The 12299-nt window shown below is 34.6% G+C and overlaps 1 protein-coding gene across 1 annotated transcript in view; it reads left to right on the top strand.

Moving 5' to 3' along the window:
* The window catches only part of gpc1b (glypican 1b), a 59412-nt gene that overhangs the window by 35665 nt on the left and 11448 nt on the right, over nt 1–12299 (top strand). The window contains exon 3 of the mRNA XM_026207141.1: nt 5929–6320. Within this exon, the coding sequence (XP_026062926.1) occupies nt 5929–6320 (392 nt within the window). The remainder of the gene's footprint in view (nt 1–5928; nt 6321–12299) is intronic.

Here is a 12299-nt window from a genome sequence, read left to right as displayed (position 1 = left end):
ATGATTTTCCAAAAATTATTCAAGGAATATTATTGTTGATATTATCTTTGGCTTTATTTATAATAATTATTATCAATAATTCATTTAAATTAATTAAAAATATATATTATTTTCTTAATGCATCCATTTATTTATTTATTTATTTGTCTGTTTGTTTGAAATATGATTGGGGTGGTTCTTGATATTGAGCGGTGTAATCAAAATCAAAGATTCAAATTATGCTTGCTTCCGTAATTCCCTAATCTTGAGCTTGGCCAAATATAGCAGTTTAATTATTTTATTCCTGGGCAAGGAAACATTTTATAATGCTATGAGGAGTAGAATGGAGGACAGGCAGAATATGTAGCAATGTTCAAAGCTTTTGTAAAATCTAGAATCATTGTTGAATTTGAATGTTACAAACTGCTGAAATTTCACTCTATTACTGGGATTTTGTACAGATGGTGACTTTGCTACTTAAAGTTGAAAAAAGTCAGTGTCTCTGTCGTTCTGGAGCTTATAAGTGCCAATTTAGGGTTTTAAAGCATGTCTGTGCCAGTTTACCTCCAGGAGTCGTGAGTGTGTGTCTGTGTATATAAACACACTTTCTCACACACACATAATGTGGTGTGTTTGTGGTGAGAATGCTTGAACTGTGATTATTTCCCAAGTGCTGTGGCACAGGGAGGAGATCTGGTCAGTGTGTGTTTCCCAGCATGAATTATGCTTGGCACAGTAAGCAGCTATGGTGGATTATACCCAGGGTGTGTGTGAGTGTATGCGTGTCTGTGTGTTTCTGTACTTGTGTGTCTGTGGTTGTGTGTGTGAAGCTATTTATGTAAGATTTGAAAGACTAAAGGCATTAACAGTGCAATATGTGACAAGATTTTGTGCAAACATAATAAAACAGGCTCTCTAAATCATGTGTGCTGTCATAGACGTGGCCATTTGTTTTCAGTTCTCATCCCTTACTGTCTGGAAAAGAGATCAATTTACAGCAAATTGGGGCTAAGACTCTGAAATAATAAATCTCAGATGTTGTTGTCATTTCTAAATTGATTTCAGGTTTCTTTCATTCTTTCTCTCACATTTTCCCTTATAATTTCAGTATAATAGCTTCATAATTAAAGAATTAGGCAGCAAAGAGTCGTGTGATTGAGATTGTACTCTCCTGAGTATAATCCATCCATCCATCAATTGTTCTCTCTCTATTGTTTGCTCTATCGTTTTATGTCTTTCTATCCATCCATTGTTCTGTCTCTCTGTTGTTCTATCTATCCTTCTGTCCATCCACCCTTCCATCAGTCTGTCTCTCTGTTGTTGTTCTATCTATCCTTCTGTCCATCCACCCTTCCATCAGTCTGTCTCTCTGTTGTTCTATCTATCCTTCTATCCATCCACCCTTCCATCAGTCTGTCTCTCTGTTGTTCTATCTATCCTTCTATCCTTCTATCATCCACCCTTCCATCAGTCTGTCTCTCTGTTGTTGTTCTATCTATCCTTCTATCATCCACCCTTCCATCAGTCTGTCTCTCTGTTGTTGTTCTATCTATCCTTCTATCCATCCACCCTTCCATCAGTCTGTCTCTCTGTTGTTCTATCTATCCTTCTATCCATCCACCCTTCCATCAGTCTGTCTCTCTGTTGTTCTATATATCATTCTATCTGTCTGTCTATCTATCCACCCATACATCCATTGTTCTGTCTTTCTGTTGTTCTATCTATTCTCCTATCTGTTCATCCACCCATTGGTCTGTCTCTCTGTTGTTCTATCTGTTCATCTACAGTGTATGTCTATCCATCCATCATTCTGTCTCTTTGTTGTTTTATCTGTTGTTCTGTCTGTCCATTCAGTCATTTTGTTGTTCTGTCTATTCTTCCATCTATCTATCCACCCATCCATGATTCTGTTTCTTTTTTGTTACATATATTGTTCTATCCTTCTGTTTATCCATTGTCCATCATTCTGTCTCTCCTGTTCTTCTGTCCATCCATCCATTGTTGTCTCTGTTGTTCTATCATTTCTTCTATCCATCCATCCATCCATCCATCCAATGTTTTGTCATTCTATCTATTCTTTTTCCTATCCATCCATCCATCCATCCATCCATCCATCCATCCATCCATCCATCCATCCATCCATCCATCTATCATTCTGTCTCTCTGTCATTCAATCCATCAATTTTTCTATCATCCACTTATGATCAATCATGTAATCTTGTTGTACACTCGTCCTCCTCTTTTTCAGTCAGTGTAGTTATTTTTGTCATCAGATGAGTCTTTAATTTGGATTTATGTTCTATGTGTTGAAAGGTTTTTCTCTAGGAAAGTGTTTTCTTTCTGGAATAGCTTTCCAGAATAGCACAGCTAAAACTACACTAGAGCATAATGAGCTGTTATGTGTCTGTTTTAGGAGGTTAAGTATGGCCGTTGATGTGTGTGTGTGTGTGTGTTCACAAAGAACAAAGAAACTCATGCAAGTTTGAAAAATAACAGAATTTTCATTTTTGTCGGACAAAGGTTTTGGAGGCAGTGTGTAAATGTGATTGACACAAAGTGAGGTCTTATTTATTTTTTAACGGGTGAAAATTTCAGACGAGAATTTCGGACTGTGTGCAAAGACCTTAACTATCAAGCTTTAATAATCACTCTAATGCTCTATGAGAAGCACACCACAGCCATAACAATAACACAAAGAAACAATTTCAATGGAATCAATTTCAGAACAATTTTTCTAAAAGCTTAACAATAAGGTAATTGAGAGCCAAGCAGAATCCACCCAGCTTTAAAGAGCTTGAGCATTTAAAGCAGCAGGCGACAAATCTGAAGCACCCACTTATAATAAGCAGAATGTTATCGTCCATTGGTTTGGAAGCCAATATAGTTAAGGTTATAGTTAATGTTCCTGGTGTGAACTGGCATTTAACTGTCCAACGGCTAGCAAAATATCATAAAAGTTGTTTAGGAAAATATGACGTCTTTGAAAGGTCCTCACACTAATACAGCTTCAAAGGTCTGTGTGTGTGCGTGCATTCATTTAAAATATTGAATACAATGAGGGAGGGCTGGTGCTTCTTTAGTTCAGTCATTCAGCAATTTGTCAGAATGCACAAATACAATTACATGTAATCGCATTCAAATCCCTCTCTTCTTTCATCCCTTCCTCTCTCTCTCCTCTCATTCCATCACTCTGTGGTCCCCAGCTGCTTGTCTCTCCATCATGGACTCGGCCGCAAATTAACAGCCCGGCGTGTTCTGTTACGATGCTGCTGATATCATTACGCCCGCGCGCCTGTCAGAGAGATAGATAGAGGAGAGGGGAACGAGAGAGAGCGCAAAGAAGGGTGTAGTGAGGGGGTGGAGGGTCAGAGGAGTGTGACAGGAATATGAAGAACTGGGTATCTACCTTTCGTGGCCTTTCTTTTTTCTTTTTGATATCAGTTTCAATTTATTCAAAGTCTGGCTGTTTCCTCACCTTATACACAGACCCCCCAACATAATGAGACACTTAAAGTTTTACTTTACCCTAAAATAGACATTCTATCATCATTTATGCACATTAGTGTTGTTCCAAACCTGTATGACTTTCTTTTTTTGGAGGAACTCTAATGAAGAACCCAACAATCTGCATAATATCTTGTGTAAATGTAAAACTCTGACCTGTTTTTGGCACTTCAATATATATAGTTATATTTTTTTTAACAATATTTACAATATCTTGTACAATAAAACATTTCTACCCTTTTCAATTTTAATATATTTTAAAATGTAATGTTTCCCTGTAATGTATTACAATGTTAAAAGCATTTTTGTTTTGTTTTGTTTTATTTTATTTTGTTGAAATCATGATAATTTTATTCCAGGATTCCAGAATACATAAAATTATTTTTTTTCTTAGATAACAATAATAATAATAATAATAATAATAATATATAATATTATAAAATATAATAGATATCTTTATAAAAAAAAATAATAATAATAAAAAAACATTATAAATGTGTTTACTATCAGTTTTGATCAATTTATTCAGCGGTTCTCAAAACTTTTTGAACATGCCTCCCTTTCCACCTTTAAAAAAAAAATCAGGCACCCGTTAAAATAATAACCCATTAAAATAATCAATACTGATATGAGTCATGTCCTTTTTCGTTTTCATTTTAATTTAACTGAATAAATATTAATGTGGGAGGAACAATGAACTTAAATTGTGTTTAAACAGTGAAATTAATCGGATACATAAAAAAATAGTTTAAGATCAAAACTATTGTTCTGCCTTTTACAATGCAGAAAGTACAAATACACAAGGGCTGTAAGATTTAAGTCGTGTTAGCAGACCATAAAAACCTGCATTTGGAGTGAAGACAGATTCACCTGCATCAGTGGTAACACACTTTTATTAAAATGAAAAGTGAGAAAAGTGTCCATTGAAGCGTGAAGAGAGAAAATGGATGTGGGGTTCTCATAGTGCCGGGGACGTGAATGTGATGGGATTTAGATTAGAGTCCACTTCATTTCATTTCATCAAATAATAATAATAATACAAAAAATATGCTGGAAAAAACAAATGACCAGTGATCTGTTTAATATAGATGTTTTGATAATAATAGATGAGTCTGTGCACATTATGTTTTATGATTCATTTGTTTGGCCATTTTCAAAATCATGATTAATGTGAACATATTCAGATATAGGACACAAAAAGGTCTTATTTATGGCATACTGCTCTGTATTTCATCATGAATGTATTAGAACAGACATAATCCCACTGGTGCAATGTCTCTGGATTTGAAAAAAGTGGTGTAGGTTTTAGAAAGATTAATTTTGACCTGGTTTGGGTTCACTGTTCTGATTCGTTGTGCTTCTGGTGTGTGTATTATAAATGTACAGACCAGTGGCTGAATTTATACACTTTTATATACACTATCTTTCTGTACTTGAACACTCTCTCGAGGGTAATGTGGGATTGATTGATGTGTGACTGGGTTATTGTGAGCTGATGATATCACTGTATTACATAACACAATTCATACTGATCGACTTTCCCTCTAGAATATTTGCATTTGTGTGTGTGTGTGTGTGTGTGTGTGTGTAAAAACTCATTCATATTTCAATCATTGATTTAGTTTCAACTAACTATTGTCTAGGATTATTTTTTTTCTATAGATGTGTTTCAGTTTGTCTTGTGATTTTATGTGGAGATAAATAGCTTTAAAAAAAGCATTTTGGTTCATTTCCCTTCTATTTCATAGATATAGTGCCTCATTCAAATCAAATTTATTATAACAATTATAAAGAATTACTATTTTGAGTTGTTTGGCATGGAAGCTTGATTTTGCCACGGGATAAAAAATAAAAAAGGTAATTGTGACTTTTTATATCACAATTCAGGCTTTATTAGTGAATTTCTGAGTAAAGAGTTGCAAGATAAACTCCCAATTGCAAGAAATTATGAGATACAAAAAAAGTCAAAATTACATTTTTTAAAAAAAAAATTCACAATTAGTAATTATTTATTTTATTTTCTTTAGGGATCTAAAAATTACTCCTGACATCTGCTAAATAGTTTATTCAAAAATAGACAATATGAAAGTAATTTATATGCTAATTGTTGAATTGAATGTAAATTTATCTATTAGTAATTATTGTAAAGGACAATTGAATTTAAATATAGATTTGTGTGTATATATATATATGTATATATATGTATATATATATATATATATATATATATATATATATATATATATATATATATATATATATATATATGATATTTTGAAATATATTATTATATATTTCTTTTAAGTTTTCTATATAAAATATTGGTCACTGTCTACTGCCTTGTTGATTTAGAATAATGTTTTTCTATTTTTTATTTATTAGGAATGCTACCCTTGAGCTTTCCGAATAGCTGCTCTAATGATGTTCTTGTCTATGTGTTTCCAGATTATTTCTTGGAGCTGTTGAACCGCTCTGAAGCATCGCTCCAAACCTCTTTCCAGACCGGGTTTGGACCTTTCTTCTCCCAAATCAAAAAGGTATTTCAGGATCTGTACTCAGACCTCCGGCGCTACTACCGAGGGTCCAGTGTCAATCTTGAGGAGGAGCTGAATGAATTCTGGGCCCGTCTGCTGGAAAGACTCTTTAAAGCTTTAAACCCTCAGTACATTATTGGAGAGGAGTATCTGGAGTGCGTAGCCAAGCAGTCAGAAACACTGAAGCCGTTTGGAGACACGCCGAGAGAGCTCAAGACTAAAATCACACGCACAGTAATTGCGGCCAGAACGTTTGCGCAGGGTCTGGTGATCAGCGGCGAAGCGGTCAGGAAGGTTTCACAGGTATTCATATTCTTACCTTTCAAGTTCATAATGTTTTATGATGCTTATGCACATTAAAATCTTCAAGCTTTTTTTTAGGCTTCTCAACCTCTGGTCACTCTTTCTACTTTCACAGCACACTACTTGTACAGCATACAAGTCTGGAAGGGTACGAGGTTGCATAAATAGTCATAAAATTTGCATTTTGCTCTGAACTATTCCTTTAAACATCAAATATGTTGTGATTTGCTGTGATTTCTTCACTTCATGCAGCAGGACAGAAAAATGTCTTGACACTGAAAAAGTTGCTTTGCGCCTGGTTATAAATTTCAGAATAATTTCCTTCTCAGTATTCATTGCATTCATAATACATACCTGTGGCAATGCACAAACCTTATATCACCCACTAGAACCAAGAACACAAACTGACACACAAACACCGGTGCATGTTGAAGCGTAGCGGTAAACAGCGTAGGATCAATGCATCGGGAAAAGACACAATGAATATCCCTGAGGCTCCGGCAATCAATGTACATACAAACACATACACACCCACACACTGCAACACAAGTATTGTGTCTATCCAATTAATGCAGACATTAGATGGAGATGCTCTCAGTGTATAGAACAGCTACTGCTTTTATAGCTTCATCCTAAGTACACATTAATTTTCTTGTAAAGACAATTTATAGCTGTTTTGTTTGTAATCCTTGGAGACGCGATCCTGTTTCCTCACCCAGTAAAAGTACCTGTATTTTCTGACATGGGAAACTTGGAAATGAAACCTAAAACAAAGCACAGACATAGCACCACGGCCCTGTTATACTGTGAGGAGACAGTAGTGATAGATCAAACCAGTCTGACCTCATTCAGAGAGAACTGGAGGCTGCTTATCAGTTTTGAAATGCTACTTTGAAACGATATGCTACTCATAGTTTTAAAGTAGTTCAACAAGAGTTGTTGATTACTAAAACTTAGCTAACTATCTCAGATATTTTCAAATACGTAATTAAGTATCAGATTAGAGTATGGCACACAAACACAAAAAACAAATCTAATTATGAACTCAATTCAGATGTCCATTAAACAGCTTTTAAATATATTTATTAATACAATTTCTTAAAACTACACAAATAATTCTTCAAAATAAATTTAAAATGTGAAAAATAATATATTTTTATCAAAAGCTGCTGTTGTCTAAATGTTTGATGTAATAATAAAAAGTAATAAAACAACAACCATAATAATAATTTAAGGGAATAAATAATCATTATTTGTAGTAATAGTACTATTATAACATCAAACATTCATTTCTAGTGAGTTTTTATTTTTTCATAATTGAATCATGATCTGAATAAGGTGATACATTAAAATAAATCTGAATTCTCAATGCTTATGTTAGAGAATACATATTTAGTGTTTGAACCAATAGCCATATGCCATATTCTTACAGTAAAAAAATGTAGCTTCTGCATTCTGGTAACGTCTTCTCATTCTGTCCCTTCCAACTTCTATTAACATAGAAAAGCTTCACCCAAAAATTAACATTATTTTGATCTGTCATTATTAACTCCCCATTGTTTTGTTCCAAACCTGAGGTAAGCCTTCCGAACCATGCTGAACCAAGCTGCTTGTTTCCATTCGAGGGAAACTGAGAGTGATTCACACAGTTCCACAAAGGCATAAACACATATTACACATATTATCACTGATTTCTTTTTGTTGTTGTTGTTGTCCACTTTGCTTCATCTGTTGTTTACTTCTCATTCTTTTCCTCCACTTTTCTTCACCCCTTCTCAGTTCTCTTCTCTCCTGAAATCTAAATGAGTTGTGAAGGGAACCTAACTGTGTCTGACCTCTTCAAAGTAAGTCAAGGTTGACAACACAGAGAAATTGCCAGCACTGCATATTGAAAAGGGCAATGTGTGTGTGTGTGTGTGTGTGTGTAAACTGAGGTGCAGGAAATGATTAATTTGCCAGTTCCGGTCTGTTTCGTCTGACCAATAGATGTCTTTTAACCCCATCGTGTAAGAGGAAAAGAACAATTCCAAAACCAGTTGACCATTTCTAAGAAAGCAGCACACGTTAAGTCAAGTCACCTTTGTTTATACAGTGCTTTTTTGTCAAGGCAGCTTAACAGTGTTAAACAGGAAAATAATGTTTAAATGATGCAAGATTATAAGTTAGTACAATTAGTTTTTGTACAGTGTGATTGTGATCACGATTTACTAAAAAAGGCAAAGGATTTAGAAATAAACTATTTTTTGTGCGCACACCAAAGGGAGTTGTACGATCTACTTTTACTTTGTTCTCTTCTTCTGAGGGTTTGGTTAAACATACTGTCCTATCTCTTGCGAGAAGTGATTGATTTGTAATGAGGCTGACATGGTTTCATTCTTTTATAACAGAAAGTTCATCTCTAGTATAGTGCTGTTTTGCTTCTATGTATACCTCCGCTTGCTTTCTGTTAAATAATCTCTACTTCATTCTATTCTGCATAATTTAATCGTGCATTATTTTCACCAATTCTTTTAATGGATTGTTCCACTTTTAATGCAAGTTAAGCTGTATGTCGGTTACCACAGAAATTAATTCAGACTCATCGCTCAGTGTTTTTAAGCAATAATCGTGGTTTTAGTAACACAGTTTCACTAAAAGTAAACCAGGCCAACCTTCTGGAGGCTTTAAAAATATGAAGCATATTAATTAGTCAATAAAACCTTAAAGGCCATGTTGCAGGTTAACCACCACTTTCGATTAATGGGTACATAAATCACTCAAGATATGTGTATCATTTTTTAAATTTCTCAAAATTGGTTTTAAAGACCTATTTTTTAAGTTTTTGGTATTAACGTTTTTTTTTTTTTACGCAACTCGGTGATGAAGTCACGTTGGGGAGAGGTCGAGGAAAGGTGTAGCCTCAGCCTAGTATGATGCCGCGTTCCAGGCAACCCGTAACCCTTGTTTCTCCAACCTTAAACCCGTGAAAGTGCACTGGAATGGCAATCAAACCTGTGACTTCCCACCCGTGAACTCGTGTCTCGTACTAGATCGATGTACTCCGAGTTCAGAGGTCACACATCACGCGAAACAACGATAGCAGCCCCTACAAATAATACTGCCTACGGATGCAGGGTTTATGCAAGTGGTACACGTTGCAAAAACGATTTTAGGTCAATGCAACGTTGCAATAAAATAAATAATCTAGTTACAATTCCTTGCGCTCAGAAAGTTTAGCGTAACTTGCCTGGAACGGTACAAAGTCATCAGTAGTGGTATGAAATAGTGATTACTATAGTGATTAGTCTATCTATCTATATATATCTATGTATTTATCTATTTATCTTTAATCTGCGCTAACTGAATACTCTCGTCTACTACTCGTCTCTCTAGTCACTCTCAGTGCTTTCAAGGCGGGCTTTGGTAAATTCTCTCCCCGACGTGACGTGATGCAATGCATTGTGGGGGAAAGGAGACCCCTGTAAGATAGTACCTACTTTTTCGTCTTATATTCCGTTTTGTGATACCCAACAACATAAAATACAATGGATAACAGTTTAAATGTGTATTACCAACAAGCAAATTGCACAAATTCGTTAAAAATTAATCTTTAATTTACTTGAGCTAAGAATTAGCTTTTTATTTTTTTTATAGGTTTAGTTTTTATTGTAATTTATGTATTTTTGTGATTTATATTAGATTTTGTTTATATGATATGAGGTTTTATTTATTTTTATTTCAGTCTTAATTTAAGTTTACAGTAGTTACAGTTCTTTTATTTTTATTTAGTTCCAGTAAGTTGATCATTTTGCTGCTTCTCCTTTAAATGTATATTTTTGTCAATGCGACATTTAATTTTTTTTACTTTTACATCTGATATTTATATATGTAAACGATAACAGTTTTCACTTTTGTTGGTCATGTGATCTAAATAACCCTGCCACAATGAGTCAACCCACTTCACGTCGAATAAAACAGCTAGGACTACAGACCCTGACATTATTTTTCTGTGAAACTCAATGTTATACCACCGAATGCTTAACTTGTGACTTGCTTGCGGTCATTCGGGAGATGAAAAAGGAAGAAAAGGTTTTAGAGGAAAGAATGCAGAAGAACAAGTATTAGGGGAGTATTAGCCTGAAATAAAAGAAGGAAATGAAAGAATAAAAGAGAAAAGGCGCAGCTGGTCTTCCCTTCTTTCCTCTCAAGTTGTTCTTGCGTTTTATTCATTTTTATTAAAGATGACGTGCGCTCCCTGTGACTTCAGAAGTAGGCCAGTCGCAGCACATCTTTCTCCGCACACTGGGAGGAGCGCAGCCATATTTCTTTCTAATTACTAAAGAGAAGATGGTCTGTGAAGAGAGCACATCTAGACTGCGCCGTGCCATTTAAGGACAGAAGAACAAGTAGAGCCTTATGAATCAGACGACGGATGGGAAGACACTGGCAAGAATTTTAAGCACATGTTAATGAAGGAATAAATCAAACAAACGTGGAAAGTCCATGGTATTACATAAAAATCCCTTGTAAATGTGCTTTTGGTGATAATGCCATGGTGTTCTTTAAAGTGCATTAATACTGTGGTGGTATAAAGGCAAAGTGATGGTATCAGATGTCAATACTATTGTAATCTGAAATATACTACAGTACTAAAATGAATTTATTACATGGTATTTGAAGAGTACTTTATAGTTGTATTTCCAAGAAAACCTTGTCCCTCCCATGGTAGTACGTGGTAGAAATGGGTTGCGATTGCCATCTCTTGTTGATGTGAAGTATTATAGCATTTGAATATGTTAGTCAAACAGCAAAGAAATAGCAAATATTGTGTCTGATGAAGGGATTATGCAGCTGTAGTTGAATAAATAGCATGATAATCCTCTGAAACACAGGGCTTTTGTTGGATAAGATGAGCCTTGGCTAAAAAGCTAGCGATCTAGAGCAGACGAAAGCAGCGGACCTCACAGGACCAGGCCTTCTGCTTTTGAACACAGATCCATCACAGCTGGGAATGTGGAAACAAGGCATCATGACGCAATTGTTTCAGCTTTTAGGGTCCACTGAATGCAGAAAGTAATGAGAGTGTGGCTCAGACAATGTCAGTTGTGATGCATGTGTTAACATTGCTAATTTCAACACACACACCCACACACACACACACACACATAATAATATTAATAATAAACACATCTAAAAATCATTATGGTGATAAATTATACCAATAAACAAGATGCATTTGATTTGAGCAACTGTTATAAATTAAGACTTAGTTTCAGAGAATGCCATTCACAAGTTTGGGATCAGTAAGTTATTTATTTATTTATTTTAGCAAGGGACCGATAAAGTCATCAAAAGTGACAGAATAGAGATTTATAATGTTATTTCTATTTCAAATAAATGCTGTTCTTCTAAACAAATACTAACTGTTCACAATGTTACTGTTTTTACTTTCATTATATATTTATGCTTATGAGTCTTGTAATTAGTACAGAATCATAAATACTTATTTTTGTGTTACATTTTTATACAGTTCCTTTTATTTATTTCCTTGTTTTTTTTTTTTTTTTTTTGGTTCTCACTAAATATATTCTCTGGAAATAAGTAGTAATATTATCTTACACAATTTTGCTGTTCAGCAAGTTTAGCTTGTTGTAGGAATGTTTAGATATTTTTGGAAAGCAAAGATATTATTTGTTAATCATTTATTTATTTATTTCAATGTAGTTATCACTGCAGTCTGAAAACCCCCCATACTACGTTACTCTTTTTTTAAATTATTAAAAATTCTCTAAATCTGTACTTCTGCTTCATGTGGGTTTCACTAATTTCCCCAAAGCAGATTATAATTATGGATTGTTCACACAAAGCGTAATGAGAGCAATATGCTCTGGCGATATTTTTAACCATAGTCTGAGCTCTCAAGAGAACAAGTTATCTTCTCTGAAGTGTTGTGAAATAGTTCAGCCCTCTAACACTCTTCAAACGATTTGATTGCGCATC

Source organism: Carassius auratus, chromosome 27 (assembly GCF_003368295.1).
Source record: "Carassius auratus strain Wakin chromosome 27, ASM336829v1, whole genome shotgun sequence".
NCBI lineage: Eukaryota > Metazoa > Chordata > Actinopteri > Cypriniformes > Cyprinidae > Carassius > Carassius auratus.
Note: the sequence above shows the minus strand (reverse complement) of the source record. Positions and strands in the feature narration are given on the sequence as shown.